The sequence below is a fragment of the Mizuhopecten yessoensis genome, unplaced genomic scaffold, assembly GCF_002113885.1.
Source record: "Mizuhopecten yessoensis strain PY_sf001 unplaced genomic scaffold, ASM211388v2 scaffold3853, whole genome shotgun sequence".
NCBI classification, from domain to species: Eukaryota; Metazoa; Mollusca; class Bivalvia; order Pectinida; family Pectinidae; genus Mizuhopecten; species Mizuhopecten yessoensis.
Genome location: NW_018405252.1, coordinates 458,233 through 482,093, shown reverse-complemented (window position 1 = coordinate 482,093; position 23,861 = coordinate 458,233). Strand labels below are relative to the sequence as shown.

Sequence of the window (23,861 nt, the reverse complement as noted above, 5' to 3'; positions counted from 1 at the left end):
AAATAGTGTACCGGAATATAAACCAAATATGGTTTTCTACCTGTGGATTCCCCAACAAATAATGATCCAGGTGAAAAATATATTTCGCTTAGCTTACTTCATGTCATGTTGTTAGGGTCTTAATTTTCATACCATCAAACTGCCATCGTATAATTATAATTCAAATCAGTTTGAACAAGTTCTAAATTAAAATAAACAAAATATACCCGTTATTTAATTTTCCTAAATAGACTCTAGTAAACTTTACCCCCCCCCCCCCCAGGAGTTTATATAAAAAGTGGAATAAGTTCTGAATTAAAATAAACAAAATATACCCGTTATTTATTTTCCCTAAATAGACTATAGTAAACTTTACCCCCTCCTCAGGAGGGAATGGGTGATGAAGAAGAGTATTTTATCCTATTATATCTTGGTGAGAGATGTCACAATTCACTGCAATATACCTGGTAGTTGTATTATGATTATTTTTGCATTTGATATGCAATATAATTGTCGATACATCACAATTTGACCAATTAAGCCAAACAGGCTGGTCTAACCAACTGAGCGACCTAAACAGCGACAGTATTTACCAACAATGAATTAAGGGGAGATTACTGTATACATAAAAAACTTGTGGAATTCTCTAGTATTTTGTCTGTACTACAAGTGCAGCGAGCCAAGGATCCTCAATACATTTTCCAACCACAATGAACTCAAGACACTTACCTTGGTTTTCCATGAACAAAACGGTATAAGTATGACAGCTCCTGATCCTACGCTGACCATGCAATGAATGCCTTATGTTGAGAAAACTTCAAAACCTGTTCTGTCAAACATCCTTATGAAGCTATCAGTATGATCAGGTGCCTGAAGAACACGAGATACCTCTGTAACATTCACGGTGGTTACTGCGTCTGTCTTGTGTCACCCAGCATTAGCAAAGTCTGACACATATGCCTAGAGTCATACAATCCCAACACTATCACCGACTAGGACTAATTCTTCAACATTTCAAAAAATAAACAACTATTTTTCTTATTTTCAATAACATTTTTTTTAGCTGCATGTTTTTTTCTTGTCTTCAGATAAAAGTTGTCCAGTTTTAACAGGAATAGTTTAATCTTAAATTTCAGTGTTTCATAATTTACATAACGCTAATTATCAGGCTTTCATCATGGGCTACCAGGTATGTAATATCACAGATGGACGTGTGATAGACATGATACACACTACTGATGTGTATCAAGATGTATCTTACATGTATATACCTGAGTGACCGTTAAGTTACTGACAGGTGTGGTCTGTCCAACATCTACCCTGACTTAGGGTTGACAGCTCCATGGGTCATTCACTGATCAATGATATATTAGATCCGACACTTAAACCTTAGGGTTTCCAGCCCAAGGTGTTGGTCATGTACATACCTGACTCGTATGCACATAAAATGTACAAGCAGGTAGCATACTGAAATCCACACTACCTGGAAATTACCTTTTACGTGTAGATAAATAAATCTTTTTCTTATAAAGGTTATGTAAGTAAATATCTGTATAGAAACCAGTGACTCATATCTATAATTAAATTACTACACACACAAGATAATGTACCTTCATTACTTTGGCTATATACATATATACCGGTACTAAGAAAACTTCCTTATAGGTAATAGCTACATTATATATATGTAAGGGATTTTCCCTTGGTACGTTCCTGTGTTTTGGAAATGGTACCTTCTTTCATTTGGGAACATCTGATGGTATTTCAATGCTGAAGCTTATACCAGGTTTTTCTGATGTCCTTGTGGTTGTTACGAGAATAAGGGAACACAGTTATGTTCTCAACAAAACAACACTTTTCACTCAGTAGATTTTGGATACCAAATTTTCCTAATTTCAAATAAGGGGAAAAATCTCTAAATGTCATCTGAAATGAGGTAGAATTTCATTCCCAAACAGACAGGAAAACCCTGTCCTTGTATAAAAGTGTTACATGTGACAGGACACGTTTGAATGTCCTTTATCTTAGTGGATATTTCCTATTGACACTGCAGTGATCCTAATTATACTGTAAGCCTACACAACTGGCTGGTGTTCAAGTCTCAAGGACATACCAGTTGACAAGTTTCTAAGTTTCTTAATTTTTTTTGCAATACAGAATGAATATATATTGCGATACATATCCCGATGTATTGTCAAAGGAAGGATGTGCTCAATTTTATAATAAGTTGTTGTCAGAATGTTATCAAACTTAATCATATATAATATGGATTACATAGATTTAAATTTTTTGTCAACCAACCATTGATTACAAAATTTTATAAATATTAAAAGCCTGCTTTATGCTTATTGGCATATCTGTTAGAATTTGTAGTAATTTGCAAAGTTAAAATACCTTGAGCAGAATAAGATACATAAAAATATGCTTTTGAAAAATATTGTGATACAGCAATATTTCATTTCTGTATTGTGGTACAATACGATATACCTGTTTTCTGTTATCATGACAGCCCTAATAATGATGGTGCTAAATAAATACCTATTTCAAATGCTTTAGAATTGTCAGAAGTGACTTATAAAAGCCTCTTGCTGGAATTTCCTGGAGTTGCAAATCGCCAAACACATTTTACATTTGCCATTGGTGCCGATGGCAACCAACAGCCAGAGTCCCGCAGCTACCTATATATAAAGGTAACACTTCAACTTGATGAAAAAATATTGTTTATGGCTTTGCTTTAATCTACATCATTCAATACAAGTTTTTGTGGATCCTGTATCCAGTCATGCAGTTATTATGTCAAATATCTGTTTCTTCCATTTTTGTATCTCTGTAAGGTTTCATTCATCATATTTACATATCCAAAAAAAACTTCTAAACGTTATTTCAATGGCATCCAAACATTCAGAAAATGAGTCCTTTTTATTGTAATGAAAATTACTGATTCCCTGATCGGACATGAAAAGGTATAAGGTCATGATCACTATATGGATTTTCTCTGGCTACTCCACCTTCCTCCAACATGAAGACCCCTCCACTCCAGTATGCAAACATCAAGGCCAACAAGAGAGATAAATATTAAGTTGAATAAACTTGTTTCATAATTATTGTAAAATTATGAAATAGCGTTTATAAATATTCTAACATTCATCACCTTCATAAGAAATAGTGTACAATGAATGTGTTTATGAAATCTTACCTAAATTGTGGCAGATTTTAATTGTACATAGGATTACGGTCGCCTTCTAGCTTCGAGCTAGAGGGAATTTCCCTTTAGCTCAGTGGTAGAGCGTACGACTATAAGGAACCTGGAGATTGATGGTTTGATCCCCAGTAGAAGCACACTATCCTTTCCTTTTACAAATGGTGTACGTGGCCCTCCCTATGGTGACAGGAAGTTAGAACCTGGCCATAGGTTGTGGTGTTCGAGGGCGAACACATTTCAAAAGGGGGGAGTAGTGTGGTAGATTTTAATTGTATATAGGAGTATGGCCACCTTCTAGCTTCGTGCTAGAATGAATTTCCAAACTATTCTCTTTCCTGTTACAATACCACGCAACCCTACTAATTAGATAATTAACACACTACTCCCCTCCCACAGACACACCCGAACAAACTCTTAATTTTTTTGCAATACCCTTCTTCCACCATGTACAGGGATTCATACCAAATGTCAAATATGCTAAACTGATATGGGTCACGTCACACATAAACAGTGTGCTGTGACCCATATCAGTATAGAATATGTGTATTAGACATTTGTAACGACCCCTGTGTTCAATGTATATCTTCTTCTTTAGCATACAGGGGCTTCATCCATAATGATGATTATGCCCTTGGGGTCCTATCACAGAGGCGCGAAAAAAGGGGTTATTTACAGTGATTAGTTGTTGTTTTTTTGTGCAAGGTATAGATGAAAAGATAAAAGCTGCGTATGTTTTAGCGTGTGATGAGGGCTTCAAGGGCTGCATGAGGTCTGTGTGCCTTGAAGTTCTCTAGTGTTGTGCATTGTACTGCTGCTATGGGAAGGAGATTCCATTGTGTTACTGTGTGTGTGAAAAGAATGAATATTTGTAGGTGTCCTTTGTAACAGATATGTTTTCGTATGCATGAGGGTGTGCATGTCTGGTTCGAGGGTCTACGGGTGTGAGTATATATGTTTGGTTTATAGCTACGATTTGGTGTACAATTTTGTAAAAAAGGATCATTCTTGTGTGAAAGCGCCGTGTTTGTAGTGTTGGCCATTGTAGTTCATTCAGACATTTGTTTATTTAGTGAACTACACACTCTGACGTCATCTTGAATGTGCCCCTCACGCTAAATTTTGATACCATTGTTCAAAGATCATCCATTGATATTCGTTATTAGGCCGTCGCACATGTATGAAACCGAAACCATTGCACAGTTGTAAACACTAAAGTACAATGCACATCATTTCACACGCACGCAGAACGTTCATGCAAGCAGCCTATACAGTGCATGCTTGTTAACGACATGTCTATCGGTGGTGAAGTCATCACTTACCTGGAATTACACAATTCGAATGCCAATTGTTGGTCAAATTCCGACTCGTGTGAACTCCTAAAGCTGGTGAACATCAATCACATCCCTGGCGCCGGGGGATAACTTCGACCACCTTCACACTCAAGAGGTTCAAACTTCACCTGCTTGCAGTTATATTCCAACTATTTACTCAATTCACAAATACTCCATCGAACAATGAGTTAATTATGGTTTACTTTGAGATATGCAACCTTCTGGACACACGCAAACGGCCTGAATATCACTTAGAATTCCACACCTTCCTTTCTTTTTGTTTATGTTTTCCCTTTGAACCGAAGTACTCACATTACACAAGTCCGCGTCAAAATCGAAAGCAAACTACATTTCGAGTGATACGGATATTTCAGGGACAAAATATATGAATGCTTTTAAAAACATTCGTTTAATCCTTAAGTGTTAATTGTGATAAAAAAACATGAATATAGAGAATCAATTTTATGGAGGATTAATGAGTGATTATCGCGGATGAATATATTTGACAAGTGCGCTAATCAGAGACGCAAGGGAAGTAACTCTGATTTATACTATTACAATACACAACTTTTTTTCTAATACACACCAGTATCACGACATCCTTTCTGTTGCGTTGGTTCAACGGAACACATTAGACAAGGACCTGTCAAGACAAAGACACTTAAAAATATAGGTTGATACCTTTCCTTGACTGTAGCATGTTGATTAATAAACATTTAAAACATATAACAAGAGGGCCTTAAATATTCGTACGGAAATTACAAACATAGAAAAATATAATGGTAAATAGCGATATTCACCATCTTTGGTTCTGCTTCTTAGCATGACAACATCCTTCCTTAAAAAAAAAATTCCTAACCCAATAATGCTTCATTATAAGCAATTTGGTTCAAAGATGATAAAATGTTCACGAGGAGTAGACTTTTAAAGACCTAGCTAGACATCTATATCCTTAATTTGTTAAGACTTTATCTGAAAGAACTATCTCCTTTAAACATTTTGCTGGTATATATCGCTGACTCGTCGAAAAAAAAATAAAAAAAAAATAACAGGAAATAATCGGTTTATTTCCACACCAATTATGACCCAGGGAAGAAGTGCCCAAGCATTGAGCCAGACCGCAATTAAGAACAGGCCCTATGGATAATGCACTTGCCTTTTACCAAGGTGGTTGGAGTTCCAATACCAAATCAGACGTGAAAATCAAGGTACGGGGTCACATGACAACAATGGTTTTCTCTGGTACTCAAGTTACCGGGCCAACAAGAGTGATTAATTATATAAGTTGCAAGTCTCAGTTTCTTTCAAAATTGTTGTATATAAATAATGTTCATAACTGTACCATTCATACACCTGGATATTTGAACAAAATATCCTCATTTCAATACAAATACTAATTTCCGACATAGCGAATAGTTTCATTTTCTGGCAGTAGTACAGGTTATCCATACACTCGATATGTTCTAGCAATTTCTGTCCAAAATGAAGAACATATCTGGTTTTCTATGTAAAGTATATTTTCAATCTATACGATGCCGACAGTTTAAACCTGTGTAACCCAAAAAAATTAATTACATTTTTTTTTATTTCTGAAGAAAGAGTTCTCGCACCAAAGATCACATGTGACATTATTTTTGTGAAACTGAGCCTTTTTGTTTTCCTCCAAAATTCTATTTTTTATAGCTATATTCACTGTCAATTTCTGGTAAGAATTATTCCCGCATTATTAAAGGAATTGTTGGAAATCATTATCCACACAATAACACAGACATGGAGTTATTATATAATGCCCTCCATCCATTCATCCCAGGCATTGAGACTTTAAGGGTGTACCACCTTACTGCACCCCTGCAGGTGGTGGATTGCGAAAAGAATACACCTGCTGTTACCCACTGTATGTATTGTAGGAGGCGACTAATGTTGAACCCCCTGCAGAATTGGGGATTTTCTTTTGTGTCCTCTATTTGGGGACACGAAAGCGACCAAAATAAATCTGCTGCGCCCATTGCAATATTTGGGATCTCTATCTTTTTTTTCTACTTCTAACTACTTTTATTTCCTAGCGCCTGGCTTGGCAACACCTCACTTTTGGCTTGAATGTTGAGTGTTCGCCCAGGTGAGGAGGGCAATGGGTTCTGTCCCCAGGCCGGGACATACCAACATCCTTAAAAATGGTAGTTGTTATTCCCTGCTTTACTAGCTGTGCTTGGTGCCTTCGGCATGGCATTTCAGTGAGATAGCACTAAAGGAGGCAAGCACACCAACATATCCTGTCTCCTGCATACACACACGCATGCACTACACACATGGAGGTATACATACCTAACTGTGACATTAAGACTTAATGATGTATGCTACCTTACCATGACATGGAGACTTAAGGATATTTGCTACCTTACTGTTACCATGGAGACTTAAGGGTGTATGCTACCTAACTGGGACATGGAGACTTAGGGGTGTATGCCACCTTACTGTGACATGGAGACTGAAGGGTGTATGCTACCTAACTGTGACAATGGAGAATGCAGGATGTATGCTACCTTACTGTGACATGGAGACTTATGGAGGCTTAATGATGTATACTACCTTACCATGACATGGAGACTTAAGGATATTTGCTACCTTACTGTTACCATGGAGACTTAAGGGTGTATGCTACCTTACTGTGACAATGGATACTTAAGGGTGTATGCTACCTTACTGTGACAATGGAGACTTAAGGGTGTATGCTACCTAACTGTGACAATGGAGAATGCAGGATGTATGCTACCTTACTGTTACATGGAGACTTATGGAGGCTTAATGATGTATACTGCCTTACCATGACATGGAGACTTAAGGGTGTATGCTACCTAACTGTGACAATGGAGAATGCAGGATGTATGCTACCTTACTGTGACATGGAGACTTAAGGGTGTATGTTACCTTACTGTGACATGGAGACTTAAGGATGTATACTACCTTACCATGACATGGAGACTTAAGGGTGTATGCTTCCTTACTGTGACATTGCGACTTAAGGATGTATGCTACCTTACCATGACATGGAGACTTAGGGATGTTTACTACCTTACTGTTACCATGGAGACTTAAGGGTGTATGCTACCTAACTGTGACATGGAGACTTAGGGGTGTATGCTACCTTACTGTGACAATGTAGACTTAAGGGTGTATGCTACCTAACTGTGACAATGGAGAATTCAGGATGTATGCTACCTTACTTTGACATAGAGACTTATGGAGGCTTAATGATGTATGCTACCTTACTGTGACATTGGATACTTAAGGGTGTATGCTACCTTACTGTGACAATGGAGACTTAAGGGTGTATGCTACCTAACTGTGACATGGAGACTTAGGGGTGTATGCTACCTTACTGTGACATGGAGACTTAAGGATGTGTACTACCTTACCATGACATGGAGACTTAAGGTTAAGGGTGTATGCTACCTAACTGTGACATGGAGGGGTGTATGCTACCTTACTGTGACATGGAGACCTAAGGATGTACTACTACCTTACTGTGACATGGAGACTTAAGGATGTATGCTACCTTACTGTGACATTGAGACCTACGGATGTATGCTACCTTACTGTGACATTGGATACTTAAGGGTGTATGCTACCTAACTGTGACATGGAGACTTAGGGGTGTATGCTACCTTACTGTGACATGGAGACTTAAGGATGTATACTACCTTACCATGACATGGAGACTTAAGGGTGTATGCTTCCTAACTGTGACATGGAGACCTAAGAATGTACTACTACCTTACGGTGACATGGAGACTTAAGGATGTATGCTACCTTACTGCGACATTGAGACTTAAGGGTGTATGCTACCTTACTGTGACATGGAGACTAAGGGGTATATGCTACCTTACTGTGACATGGAGACTTAAGGATGTATACTACCTTACCATGACATGGAGACTAAGGGGTGTATGCTACCTAACTCTGACATGGAGACTTAAGGGTGTATGCTACCTTACTGTGACATTGAGACTTAGGGGTGTATGCTACCTTACTGAGACATGGAGACTTAAGGATGTCTCCTCCCTTCCCCTGCCATGGAGACTAAGGGGTATATGTTACCTTACTGTGACATGGAGACTTAGGGGTGTATGCTACCTTACTCTGACATGGAGATTTAAGGATGTATGCTACCTTACTGTGACATGGAGACTTAAGGATGTATGCTACCTTACTGTGACATGGAGACTTAGGGGTGTATGCTACCTTACCATGACATGGAGACTTAAGGATGTTTGCTACCTTACTGTTACCATGGAGACTCAAGGATGTATACTACCTTTCTGTGACAATGGAGACTTAAGGGTGTATGCTGCCTTACTGTGACATGGAGACTTAAGGATGTATACTACCTTACCATGACATGGAAACTTAAGGGTGTATGCTCCCTTACAGTGACATTGAGACTTAAGGATGTATGCTAACTTACCATGACCTGGAGACTTAAGGATGTTTGCTACCTTACTGTTACCATGGAGACTCAAGGATGTATACTACCTTTCTGTGACAATGGAGACTTAAGGGTGTATGCTGCCTTACTGTGACATGGAGACTTAAGGATGTATGCTACCTTACTGTGACATGGAGACTTAGGGGTGGATGCTTCCTTACTCTGACATGGAGATTTAAGGATGTATGCTACCTTACTGTGACATGGAGACTTAAGGATGTATACTACCTTACCATGACATGGAGACTTAAGGGGGTATGCTACCTTACTGTGACATTGAGACTTAGGGATGTATACCACACTTAAGGATATTTGCTACCTTACTGTTACCATGGAGACTTAAGGGTGTATGCTACCTTACTGCGACATTGAGACTTAGGGATGTATACCACCTTACTGCGACATGGAGACTTATCGAGGCTTAAGGATGTATGCTACCTTACCGTGACATTGAGACTTAAGGATGTACACTACCTTACTGTGACAAGGAGACTGAAAGATAAACTATACCTTCAATGATGACTTAGCCAAAATGGTCAGCTGGTCGAATAATTGGCTGATGAAATTCAACGCCAAGAAGTGTTACACGATGAGGATGAAGAGATCCTGAACCAACATAACAACAGGAGCCGACTATAACATCAATGGTAGTACACTCCAAGTAGTAGAGCACAACCCATACCTTGGAGTGGAAATAGCCAACAACCTGGACTGGAAGCAACATATCAACCAGATGACCACAAAGGCCAACGAATTACTGTCTTTCCTGAGGCGCCACCTTGGAAAATGCAAACAGGAAGTGAGAGAGAAGGCCTACCTGACCCTAATCCGACCAAACCTTGAATATGGAGCTTCAGTCTGGGATCCACATAAGAAAAACCAACAGAAGTCAATAGAAAGAGTCCAGCGGTGAGCAGCTCGATTCACAACCAGCGATTACTCGCGTTACAGTAGTGTAACTGGGATGTTGATCGAGCTACACTGGCCACCCCTACAGAAGAGACGGAAGGAAAGTCGACTAACCAACCTCTACAAAGGCATCCACAACACCAACGCACTGATCATACCACCATATATCAGTAGTAACACCAGAAGTGGAAGGAGACAACATACCCACGGCTATATCAACATACGATGCAACACCGACACCTACAAATACAGCTTCTTTCCAAACACCATCATGGAATGGAATGGACTACCATCAGAGGTCGTCGAGCAGCTGACTGGAGGCATTCAAGACCTTGCTCCACAGTCATCTTGCAGAGTTAATGTGGATCCTGTAAATAGTTTTAACTTTTTAACCTGTTTTTAACCAACTTATGCGGAAGCCACGCCACACAAGTCTACCTGCAAGTTGATGCTGTTCAACGGCCCTTTGCAGTATCGCCGTAAAAGTAAATGTAAATGGAGTACTTGCCAAAAACCGTAAACGGTGATCACGCCGAGGAGCCTAGAATCTCTTTTCCAGAATGAAAGACATGTAGATATTTCCACCAAGGTCCCTAGGTTGCACTTAAACAATTCATCGAGGGAACTCGAATAGTACTGTATAAGTCTTTTGTTTTGTAAGGGAGAAAACTTCATTAGTGGCAAGTAGGAACTTTTGGATATTTTTTGTGTTATGAGTATTTAAACTGATCGCAGTGTGGAAATGTTCATGTTGGAAATGGTTCTGGAATCTGTTTATTCTTCAACATATATTAATCCACGAGCAGATATTTTCACGCTTATTTACTCAATGAGAAAAAACACTTACATTTCCACATAGCAATAATTTCCCCTTTTATAGTGATAGACTTTTGTTATCATCACAGAAATCACAACATTACCACAAGTTTTATTTACATGAACATTTATTACATTTATTACTGATGATTACAGATGAATGAAATGAGAAGAACGCCATCACGTTGACCGCCTTCGTAACATGTACCGTCCCTTCTGAAGCTGGGACACGTAGATTCGGATTTTAAAGTTATCCTCAATCTTTCGAACATAAATCTGAGGAAGAAAATAATAACAGACTTATTTCAGATGTTTGCTGATCTAAAGAATTAAGTAGAATTTTCAGCAATGCAGGCCTGTCATTTAATATCAAATATTGATTATCTATATATTAATTGTTAACATAAAAAATATTATAACTTGTATGTTAAGAAATATAATAATGTATAGTTAAACTTATCAAACCTTGTTTACAATTTGTGTTTGAAAGTAAGAAAGTGAAATTCATTTTGAAAAACTGTTGACACATTTCAATTTTGTGATAGATAAACATGGAGTAAATAATACTACCTCTACATAAGCATTGGTAAACAACATCATCTTAATGAACACTTTATACTCCGTAAGATCCTATACCATGAATACCCTATCAGATCCTATACCATGAACACCCTATCATGTGTAAGATCCTATACTCTGAACACCCTACCATGTGTAAGATCCTATACCCTGAACACCCTATCATGTGTAAGATCCTATACTCTGAACACCCTACCATGTGTAAGATCCTATACCCTGAACACCCTATTATATGTAAGATCCTATACCCTGAACACCCTATCATGTGTAAGATCCTATACCATGAACACCCTATCATATGTAAGATCCTATACCATGAACACCCTACCATGTGTAAGATCCTATACCATGAACACCCTATCATGTGTAAGATCCTATACTCTGAACACCCTACCATGTGTAAGATCCTATACCATGAACACCCTATCATGTGTAAGATCCTATACCCTGAACACCCTACCATGTGTAAGATCCTATACCCTGAACACCCTATTATATGTAAGATCCTATACCCTGAACACCCTATCATGTGTAAGATCCTTTACCCTGAATACCCTATCATGTGTAAGATCCTATACCATGAACACCCTATCATGTGTAATTACCTCTTGGGTACCAATGGCTGTGATTACACCATTGAAGTTTGCACTGTCTCGACATTCCACAAACACAGGCTGGTTTCGATGGAACCTGTAATAACAAAGACAATACATCAGATATAAAATACAGAAATGCTTCTCCTCAAATGTTTACCTATCCATAAATTAGAATTAAAATCAAATTATCCTTATATCCAAATTCAAGCTATGTTCAAAATGCAGGGGTCATAATTGACTCAATAGATATGTTTACTTAAATTTATCTTTTTACTTGGTCAAATGTAGTTCTTACACAAGGAAATTATTTTTTATGGAGATTTTCTTACATGTAATTAGTGTCGTAGATGAAAAAGTTAGTTTGACAAAATAGATACATGCAGTAAGGATACATAAAACAAGTACTGGTAAACTACAACATTTTGACTGGCTTGCAGTTTAGTTTGACCAATGAAATGCCAGGCATATATCCAAATTCTGACAGCTCACCAGCGTTTGTCGTAGTAGAGTCGTCCATCATCGATCCTGGCCTCCACAGTCGTCTCCAGAGGACTCTGCATTAGATTCGTCTTCTTGCTGATTGGTTTCCCACTGACTTTGTTAATGATGCGTAGGTCGTCATTAATATCATCGTCGCTCAGAAAGAAATTCAGCTGAGGTGAGAAAGTTAAGGTTAAATACTATCCTGGTATAGTAAAACATGTCTATAACGAGTCCAAAGGACCTCTGAAATAAGCCAGCCCTACAGTACCTAAGAAAATAAGTTCTCTATAGTAAGGTATATTTATTACAAACCCTACAAGAACTTATAAATAAGTTCTCTACAGTAGAACAAGTAAAGCATAAAATTACAGTAGAACAAGTTAAGTATACAACTTAGGGGAACTACAGGCATTAGTTCTCTACAGTACAACAAGTAAAGCATACAACTTAGGGGAACTACAGGCATTAGTTCTCTACAGTACAACAAGTAAAGCATACAACTTAGGGGAACTACAGGCATTAGTTCTCTACAGTACAACAAGTAAAGCATACAACTTAGGGGAACTACAGGCATTAGTTCTCTACAGTACAACAAGTAAAGCATACAACTTAGGGGAACTACAGGCATTAGTTCTCTACAGTACAACAAGTAAAGCATACAACTTAGGGGAACTACAGGCATTAGTTCTCTACAGTACAACAAGTAAAGCATACAACTTAGGGGAACTACAGGCATTAGTTCTCTACAGTACAACAAGTAAAGCATACAACTTAGGGGAACTACAGGCATTAGTTCTCTACAGTACAACAAGTAAAGCATACAACTTAGGGGAACTACAGGCATTAGTTCTCTACAGTACAACAAGTAAAGCATACAACTTAGGGGAACTACAGGCATTAGTTCTCTACAGTACAACAAGTAAAGCATACAACTTAGGGGAACTACAGGCATTAGTTCTCTACAGTACAACAAGTAAAGCATACAACTTAGGGGAACTACAGGCATTAGTTCTCTACAGTACAACAAGTAAAGCATACAACTTAGGGGAACTACAGGCATTAGTTCTCTACAGTACAACAAGTAAAGCATACAACTTAGGGGAACTACAGGCATTAGTTCTCTACAGTACAACAAGTAAAGCATACAACTTAGGGGAACTACAGGCATTAGTTCTCTACAGTACAACAAGTAAAGCATACAACTTAGGGGAACTACAGGCATTAGTTCTCTACAGTACAACAAGTAAAGCATACAACTTAGGGGAACTACAGGCATTAGTTCTCTACAGTACAACAAGTAAAGCATACAACTTAGGGGAACTACAGGCATTAGTTCTCTACAGTACAACAAGTAAAGCATACAACTTAGGGGAACTACAGGCATTAGTTCTCTACAGTACAACAAGTAAAGCATACAACTTAGGGGAACTACAGGCATTAGTTCTCTACAGTACAACAAGTAAAGCATACAACTTAGGGGAACTACAGGCATTAGTTCTCTACAGTACAACAAGTAAAGCATACAACTTAGGGGAACTACAGGCATTAGTTCTCTACAGTACAACAAGTAAAGCATACAACTTAGGGGAACTACAGGCATTAGTTCTCTACAGTACAACAAGTAAAGCATACAACTTAGGGGAACTACAGGCATTAGTTCTCTACAGTACAACAAGTAAAGCATACAACTTAGGGGAACTACAGGCATTAGTTCTCTACAGTACAACAAGTAAAGCATACAACTTAGGGGAACTACAGGCATTAGTTCTCTACAGTACAACAAGTAAAGCATACAACTTAGGGGAACTACAGGCATTAGTTCTCTACAGTACAACAAGTAAAGCATACAACTTAGGGGAACTACAGGCATTAGTTCTCTACAGTACAACAAGTAAAGCATACAACTTAGGGGAACTACAGGCATTAGTTCTCTACAGTACAACAAGTAAAGCATACAACTTAGGGGAACTACAGGCATTAGTTCTCTACAGTACAACAAGTAAAGCATACAACTTAGGGGAACTACAGGCATTAGTTCTCTACAGTACAACAAGTAAAGCATACAACTTAGGGGAACTACAGGCATTAGTTCTCTACAGTACAACAAGTAAAGCATACAACTTAGGGGAACTACAGGCATTAGTTCTCTACAGTACAACAAGTAAAGCATACAACTTAGGGGAACTACAGGCATTAGTTCTCTACAGTACAACAAGTAAAGCATACAACTTAGGGGAACTACAGGCATTAGTTCTCTACAGTACAACAAGTAAAGCATACAACTTAGGGGAACTACAGGCATTAGTTCTCTACAGTACAACAAGTAAAGCATACAACTTAGGGGAACTACAGGCATTAGTTCTCTACAGTACAACAAGTAAAGCATACAACTTAGGGGAACTACAGGCATTAGTTCTCTACAGTACAACAAGTAAAGCATACAACTTAGGGGAACTACAGGCATTAGTTCTCTACAGTACAACAAGTAAAGCATACAACTTAGGGGAACTACAGGCATTAGTTCTCTACAGTACAACAAGTAAAGCATACAACTTAGGGGAACTACAGGCATTAGTTCTCTACAGTACAACAAGTAAAGCATACAACTTAGGGGAACTACAGGCATTAGTTCTCTACAGTACAACAAGTAAAGCATACAACTTAGGGGAACTACAGGCATTAGTTCTCTACAGTACAACAAGTAAAGCATACAACTTAAGGGAACTACAGGCATTAGTTCTCTAAAGTACAACAAGTAAAACATACAACTTAGGGGAACTACAGGCATTAGTTCTCTAAAGTACAACAAGTAAAGCATACAACTTAGGGGAACTACAGGCATTAGTTCTCTACAGTACAACAAGTAAAGCATAAAACTCAGGGAAACTACAGGCATCAGTTCTCAGCAGTAACACAGCACCTTTTGTATAAATATTGTATAGTTGTACAATGTATTACCAGAGAAGAACACATTATACATCAGGAACTGTCCTGATGCCTTGGTTTAACAAGTATCCACATGTGTGTGACACACAAACTCATTAATGTACTACAAGTGTTTAACCAGTACTCCCATTAGTGTGTGTGACACACCAACTCATTTACGTACTACAAGTGTTGAACCAGTACCCCCATGTGTGTGTGTGACACACAAACTCATTAATATACTACAAGTGTTTAACCAGTACCTCCATTAGTGTGTGACACACAAACTCATTAATGTACTACAAGTGTTTAACTAGTACTCCCATTAGTGTGTGTGTGACACACCAACTCATTAATGTACTACAAGGATATCAGGTGAAGGTTTCCGTCTTTTCTCTGGCAGAGGAATGGGGTCATTGGGTCGCCGCCGTAGTTTCCTTGTGGTAATTGGTTTCACTTCCATGGAGTCTGACAACAGGAATCCTATTAGGAAAAAGGAGATGCATAGTTTATATCAGCCAAATCAAAAACAAACTTCTAAAAACAAGAGGCCCATAGGGCCTTAATATAAGCTCACCTGGTATTTTATTTTTCAAGTTGAAACCTGCTGAGTACCATACAGGTTTATCAAAGGAGTACAAGAAACAAAGTTGCAAGAAGAACTACATACAAATCTGTTTTGGTGGGAAAGACACCAAGAAAATGAGTTTCCATGTTATGTCCCAATTTTCCTCTACTTTCCCTATTGGGCCTCAAATGCACCTTTTTATACAAATTAAACAAATTGATTTTTTTCCCCTAAGCATGCTTCAGACCACATTTGGTTTAAATCCTTTCATTTGTACAGAAGGGAAAATAGAAAATATTTTTCTCTATTTCCCCTATTGGGCCCCGCCCCTATGCCCCCAGAGGGGCCACACCCTCGGTTTATACAAACTTGAGGCTCCTTTGTCCAAAGATGCTCTAGAACAAGTTTGGATAAAATCCCTTCAACGGTACAGAAGGAGAAGGATCTTTAATGTTTTCCTCTATTTCCCCTAATGGGCCCCACCCATCTGACCCTAGAAGGGGGCCCACACACCTCAGTTTATACAAAATTGATTCTTTTGTCCCTAATCATGCTTCAGACTGCATTTGGTTTAAATTCCTTCACTTGTATAGTAGGAGAGAAAAAAAAGCATCTATTTCCCCTATTGGGCCCCGCCCCTCTGCCCCCAGAGGGGCCACACCCTCAGTTTATACAAACTTGAGGCTCCTTAGTCCAAAGATGCTCTAGATCAAATTTGGTCAAAATCCTTCTATTGGTTGAGAAGAAGATGATTTTTAAAGATTTACCTATTTTCCCCCTATTTGGCCCCACCCCTCTGCGCCCAGGGGGACCATACCCTCCGTTTATACAAAACTGAGAACCCTTTGGCCAATGATGCTCCAGACCAAATTTGGTCAAAATCCTCTGAGCTGTCAGGACTAGTAGCGTTTTAAAGGAAAAAGTTGACGGACGCCGGACAACGGATGCCGGACGCTGCGCCATGGGATAAGCTCACTTGGTCCTTCGGGCCAGGTGAGCTAATAAAACCACCTTATTCAATATCTAGCATACAGATTTAAGACTAAAAAGTATTTGAAACTAGCACCTCTGATTCTAAACAAGGAAAATGAAGAAACTTTAGCAAACTGACTCTCTACAGCCATTAGGGGTAGAGCTGGCTCAAAATTTTCAAAGTATCACACTGTCAACTCAGGGTTATAATTCCAATCAAATTATCAACATGCAATATCCAAAATATCATTTGCCATTATAAACCATAATTAATTTTACCAAATGTTGGTCCAAAATGTGATTTTTAAGCGCCTTAAGATCCTTCCATCTATGAAGAGTATTTGATTTTACCATATTTGGGTCTTGAGAAGTCAGGGCTGAGATATGCATACCATCAAACTGCTATCCAATACTGATAATGCTAACTAAAATTGGATTACTTCCAATGAAAATTAAACAAATGTTGGTCCAAAATGTGATTCCCCTATATGAACTATAGTAAAGTTTACCCCGGGGCCCCTCCTCAGGGGGAAACGTGAGACCACAGGGTCATAAAATTCACACTTTTGGTAAAGCACCTTAAGACCCTTCCATATATGAAGAGTATTTGATTCTACCATATCTGGATCTTTAGAAGATTTTTGAAATTTCAGACAATTCAACCCTTTTTGGCCCGCCCATCAGGCTCCTGGGGGCTGGGGACCATATCATTTACACTTTTGGTTGACCTTTGGCCATGGAAGGTTTCTGCAAAATTTCATTGAAATTTGGTTCCGGAGTTTTGGAGAAGAAGTTGAAAATGTAAATTGTTCACAGACGCACGACTGACGATGACAGGCAAAAGGCGATTAGAATAGGTCACTTGAGACGTTGTCTTAGGTGACCTAAAAATTGAAGCAGAAAGGAAACTTACATCTGTACTTCTATTCTGTAATTATTGCCTTGTATAAATGCCTGTACTGTATTATTACTGATATCCGAGAAGGTGATCTTAACATCTGGCTAAATCTGATCGGTGTACAGAACTGTCACCCAGAGACATCATTTACCTAACTCACCTCCCATCAAGTCAAATCTTAACATCTGACTAAAACTGATCGGTGTACAGAACTGTCACCCAGAGACATCATTTACCCAACTCCCCTCCCATCAAGTCAAATCTTAACATCTGGCTAAATCTGATCGGTGTACAGAACTGTCCCCCAGAGACATCATTTACCTAACTCACCTCCCATCAAGTCAAATCTTAACATCTGACTAAAACTGATCGGTGTACAGAACTGTCACCCAGAGACATCATTTACCTAACTCATCTCCCATCAAGTCAAATCTTAACATCTGGCTAAATCTGATTGGTGTACAGAACTGTCACCCAGAGACATCATTTACCTAACTCCCCTCCCATCAAGTCAAATCTTAACATCTGACTAAATCTGATTGGTGTACAGAACTGTCACCCAGAGACATGATTTACCTAACTCCCCTCCCATCAAGTCAAATCTTAACATCTGGCTAAATCTGATCGGTGTACAGAACACCCAGAGACTTCATTTACCTAACTCACCTCCCATCAAGTCAATAGAGCTCCTCTCATTCTCAATATTTCTTTTCTTTTCCTCGTAGTCAGCAATCAGGTGTTCCTTCAAGTCAACTTTTTTGTCCTGCAAACAATCACAACTTTAATTTCTTAGTTCAACTTAGCACTTTTGGTTCATGGATTTTGCGTTTCACATCTTATATGCAGGGTATTACTTTACCAATCTATCTCTACAAACAAGAGGTCCAGAGATCCTGTATAGCTCATCTGGATATTTAAACAAATTTAAGAGTTTCATTTGTAACTGTTCGGATCCTTTTTATTAAGTTTTTTTTTCAATGTGATATACTCATCACTCCTTTGGGCCAAACAATTTTTTTTTTGTGTTTCTGGTAACCTTTATAACTACCTACCCTAATTAAGCAAAAAATAGAATTAGTGTTGCAATATTTTGTATTTTGGGCTTGGTCTCTTAGGTTCCAAAGGTGCTCTAATCTATATCTAATCCAGTTGGGGTCTCTGTCTGTATACATGTGTCCATGTTATAGGACCGAGATGCCAATCGTTTCCTACGACCAGGAAATTAAGTCTAAATAATAAAATATGAGGGGCTAGTCCCTGGAGCTAATCATGGTAGCATGCTGTTTCCTAATGTACATCAACCTTGTATATGGTTTGTTATATAATGAGGATCTCAACTGTTTTCAAGTTATGACCCACGGACTAAGAGAAACATCTGTACGTCTTATGATAGGGGATAGCGCAGTTACCTTTCACCAAGGCAACTGGCCATGGGGTTCAATTCCCCGATCCGATGTGAAAAGGTATTGGGTCATCTGCCTGACCCCAAGGGTTAAAGCTTATTTACCACATTAAGACCCCTGCACACTAACATCCAGTGATTTATATAAGATGAAATAATTTGTTACATAATTGTTGTAAAATTAATAAAAAAAATCTTTTTAAGATTTTTTCAATAGTGTTGCTTCTAGATTTCCATGAATTTGAGCGCTATACCTTAAAAGATAGATCAAGGTTCTTTCTGATATTTAAATAAAAACACTCCATTCATGGTACTATATGACCAAATATTTGGACCCTTTGTCCTTCAGTTTTCATGAAGGACTTGATAAAAAAAAATGTTAATGGATTGATATATAGGCACTTTGTTCTGGGTGAGCTAAACAACCACATGTTAATACCTTTTTGTACAGGGGTTTTGTGTTGTACAATATTTGTTTGGGATATTTTGAAACACAATAGCCTGTATAATGTGTTACAATCAATACAGTAATTACCTTAACATGAATAAATACAGTAACTATGAATAATGGAATCAATCAAAGTTACAATGACTAGTAAAACTGAATCAATCAAAATAAAACTTTCTATCTAAATATACATTAATTGTAGATCCAATATCACTCACTTCAAAATCATTTGCTGCAATTTTCTTCTCAATAATGTAGTCCTTATCAACAACCTCAAGCTGGAAAATATAATTTAGTATCAGTATATGATCAACAAATCTAGGGTGCGAGAGAGATATTAGCATTAAGGTATGGATTAAAGTATGTTTCTGGGGTATCTACACCACACAAGACAAAAGGAAACTTATTTCAGACAGCTTAGCTATAGAAAAATTTGTTTAGTTTAACAAAGACTTTTATTAACACCCAAGCTCAAGAAATTCACATCCTACTTACATGAAATGCTTTGACTAAACTCATTTCAAGAGCATGTTTAAGAAGCATAAAATTATTTCAAGTGATGATAATACCGGAAACTCTATGATTTAGAAAAGTTTGTGTAAAATCATGATGCCACAAAACACAACATCATTTATTATTTCTCCTGACATACCTCATATTCTCTCCAGATTTCATTGATTCTCATGCGCTCCTTAAACTGTTGGTCAATCTTACGCCGTTTCTTGATGTATTCTGGCAGTGTTCCTTCCTGAAGTTGTTGCAGCTGCTTCTTGAGGTGTGCTAGCTTGTCCTGGTACATCCTGTTTATATAGTAGAATTGGTTGAGTTTCATTACTGTTGATTGTGTAAAGTTGGAATGTCTATAAAAAAGCCACTACTAATCTGTAAGTCCCAAAATCCCTGGGGATAAGTTCCTTATATTTTATTTAAAAACATCCTATCTAGTAGTTACAAAGCCATTTTACAATTCAGCCAATTTTAGCTAGAAACAAAGATGGCTGCATTAACAAGACTCCCCAGTGAATGTTTTCTGTAAACATTTGTACTTAAGGTGGCTCCACACATCGTCATCAGCGTCCATTTTCGTGACTTACTTCCAGAAAAAGTACAGCTCGGACTCAATTATCTTGATCGAAATGTGCATGTACACCGTGTCGTCATTTCCGTATTGCGTATCGGGCATTCAATATCCTAGTGCAAATTATAATAACACCTGGGCCGTTTGCGTTTAAACAGTCAAACCGATCGGACCACTGTTGTTCGTTTATTAAATAAGGAAGGACCTAGTTATCTGATGCTGCTTTCAGGTGAGCCTTGAGAAAGCCTTCCAAGGCTTGTATACACATTTGCAGGTCCGCCAGGATTTATACCCGAAATTGTTACATTTATAAACGGTCAAACTGGTTGTTCCGCATAAACGAACAGGCCCCTGGTAAACAGTAGAACACGTGCGTGCCGATGATATGTCAACACTGATATCGAGGTTTTACCGGGAAATGTATAATCACACGTACTTCAGGAATAAAGCTTTCCAATTCATTGACATAACCAGACTCACGGGAAGACAGTGACATGAGACCAGACGACCTCAAGAAGGTCATATAGGAAACACATGGAATGCGGACGTACCAACATCATATGTGCATATCACGTGCTTACACAAGTTCATAAGCTGAGGGAGTTTCGCTCTGATGTTCAAATCGTGTTTACAAATGTAGTCTACTTACTCTGTGAAAATAATGTTTTGTAAAATATCAAGATACCTATGAAATGCATGTGTGAGTGCACGTGAGAACAGCATACCATGCGATAGCCTCTGGTCACATATGTACCTGACATGTAATTATAAATATACCGTGAGTTAGCGGGACTGTGGATGATGTCCAAAGTGTACATGACTGAGAGTAATTTGGTTCCATCAAAGAACAATAAATTGATAATTTTGATATCATGTTTTTGATTTATTTCCATTATTTTTGTTATATGTAAACAGAGACAACTGTTATTGTGTAAATGTCATCCCTCTGTAAAAAGTTCCGATTTTTTTCAAGGAAGATAACTCTCACCCGGATCAAAGTGATTGTAAAATGTAAAATGAATTAATTATAAAGCCATTGTATATATTTTGTTCAATTTCCCACTCTATATGTATAGATCTTTGTGTCCTGTTTGCTTTTAGCTTGTAGATAATCACTTTAATCCGTTCAAATTCAATAAAAAACACTTTGTGTAACATGTGTTACATATTTTGCGATAAATAAAAATTTTGTAGGGTTAATTATAAATGCTTCTTTTCATTTTTTTATTGTTGTTATTGTTCCGAACAATGCCACACACAAAAATATCCCGGAAAATATTAAAAGTGGCGAAAATTCAATTTTTTGGTATTTTTTCCAAAAAAGTCCCCAAACTATCCGAATGTTTAGAATTTCATAAAATTAACTCTACATAGTTGCATAACCATTATATGAAAGTTTCAACGAATTTTGCTGGTTAATTGCGAAAGTGTGGAGCCACCTTAATATCAACACTATAGAGCTAAGGAGGTCTGTCTTGCCTGACTAACCATTGTGCAGCTGATCAGAGCATAACATAAAATCTTTAAAAATTAGACACAGTTCAAAAATTTCATAAGTAACTGTTGGGATCCTTTTAATTAATATTATATGTACTCACTCCTTTGGGCAAAGCAAAAAAGATTTTGTGTTTCTGGTAACCTTTATAAGTATTTACCTTATTTTTTTGGTGATATCCTGAACGTTTTTAGGTAATATTCAAAGCAGCACCGTTAAAGTTTAGATCACCCTCCTACATACAAACCACATTAAATCATCATTAACAATCTAATTTTAACCATGTCCACCTACCCTAATTCTTTCAAAAATGTTACAGGAAACAGATTTACTTGTATATATTTTCTTGGCCTAAAATAGAGTTTCACTTACTGTTCCTTGATTTCTGTATATTCTGTCTGCTGCTTGGCCATATCTGTCTCACTGGCATCTTCTGTGTCTGAAAAGTCAAACATAAACATTACAAAACCGTTGTACATATGCTTTATAGATTCAGATTCAGATTGTTTATTACAATCCTGACTTGTGTGTGTAACAAGAGGTCAAAAATTCAAAACAACAAACATGGCAGACAGGGTTATACAGTTACTAAGTTCATTGTAACATATGAATAATTATAGTAAATACGCATTAAAGTAACTCACTCAAGAATAATAATGATTAATTGCAAAGTATAAGCATATAAATATATTTAAGAATAAACTGCAATTATAGAAAGTACAATAAAGAGTATGACAGTAATCAGTCTGAAATACAAAGGTTTTCTACATTTTTAAGAAAGTAGCTCATTCTGGATAATAAGGGTCGATTACAAATTTCAAACATACCTCTCATTTTAGTTAAACTTGGATTTATATAAAAGTAATGTGCGATGTATTTATGTTTATAATTAGTTATCGTAACATTATTACATTGAAATAGATAGTGGTATTCATCCCCAATACCATTATTACATAGCAAACAAGTACGATTATTACGTGGTATACCAACCCATCTACCAGTTTCAATGGGTAATTTGAAGTTCGACATTCAAAATTTGCTGATAATTATAACTTTGCTGGAATTAAGCTTAACTAGATATGATTCAAAATTAAACAGGTTTTTATATAGTAGAACTGTGCAAATGACCAAGAGTCAATAGTAGAGAACCAATTTTTAATAAATTGATCACATAAACGTTTTTTAAGCAAATTTTGTGTTTTGGTATATCCTAATTTTTAGTATTAGGCGGTAGAATGCACTAGATAGCTTATCTCCTCCTGTTATTAATTTATACCAAAACATTAGCATTCTAACTTTAATTTCTATTTCTAATGGAAATTTGCCCAGTTCGCCATACACCATAAAATTTGGTGTACTACTTCGAACATGTAAAATTTTCTTACAAAATTGCAGATAAATTTTTTCAATGATACTTACATTTTCAAAACCCCAGATTTCACATGCATAGAGTAAAATTGGAGAGACTAGCATTTCAAACAATTTAAGTTGTAATTCAATAGATAAAGGAATATTTCTTATTTTGGTATACACTGCAATCAATGCTTTCTTTGCCTGGTTAGCTAACTGTTTCTTTGTTTTAACCAATGATCCATTATAATTTTACAATATTCCAAGATCAGGGTAAGAATCATCACATTAAATAGTGTAAAATTAAAACGCTGTCTGCTTTTCTGTTTTTATATATTGAAAGGGGG

The 23,861-nt window shown here is 37.4% G+C and overlaps 2 protein-coding genes across 6 annotated transcripts in view; both read right to left on the bottom strand.

The window, feature by feature from the left end:
* Positions 1 to 4,827, bottom strand: part of LOC110448138 (signal peptide peptidase-like 3) — a 61,479-nt gene extending 56,652 nt beyond the window's left edge. The window contains exon 1 of one of the 2 annotated variants that reach the window (XM_021494210.1): positions 4,501 to 4,827. The gene's annotated coding sequence lies outside the window, so the exon portion shown is untranslated. Of the gene's footprint in view, positions 1 to 708; positions 986 to 4,500 lie in introns of those variants that run through there. The other variant, XM_021494213.1, reaches the window with a different exon arrangement.
* Positions 4,828 to 10,830: 6,003 nt separating this feature from the next.
* LOC110448136 (sin3 histone deacetylase corepressor complex component SDS3-like) overlaps positions 10,831 to 23,861 on the bottom strand; it is a 24,909-nt gene continuing 11,878 nt past the window's right edge. For 3 of the 4 annotated variants that reach the window (XM_021494208.1, XM_021494205.1, XM_021494207.1), the window contains exons 2-9: positions 22,537 to 22,603; positions 20,244 to 20,391; positions 19,810 to 19,869; positions 18,399 to 18,504; positions 15,676 to 15,786; positions 12,385 to 12,553; positions 11,905 to 11,989; positions 10,831 to 10,996 (exon numbers count right to left, since the gene is read on the bottom strand). In XM_021494208.1, coding sequence (XP_021349883.1) covers positions 10,901 to 10,996; positions 11,905 to 11,989; positions 12,385 to 12,553; positions 15,676 to 15,786; positions 18,399 to 18,504; positions 19,810 to 19,869; positions 20,244 to 20,391; positions 22,537 to 22,603 — 842 coding nt within the window. In that variant the 3' untranslated portion in view covers positions 10,831 to 10,900. The remainder of the gene's footprint in view (positions 10,997 to 11,904; positions 11,990 to 12,384; positions 12,554 to 15,675; positions 15,787 to 18,398; positions 18,505 to 19,809; positions 19,870 to 20,243; positions 20,392 to 22,536; positions 22,604 to 23,861) is intronic. The other variant, XM_021494206.1, reaches the window with a different exon arrangement.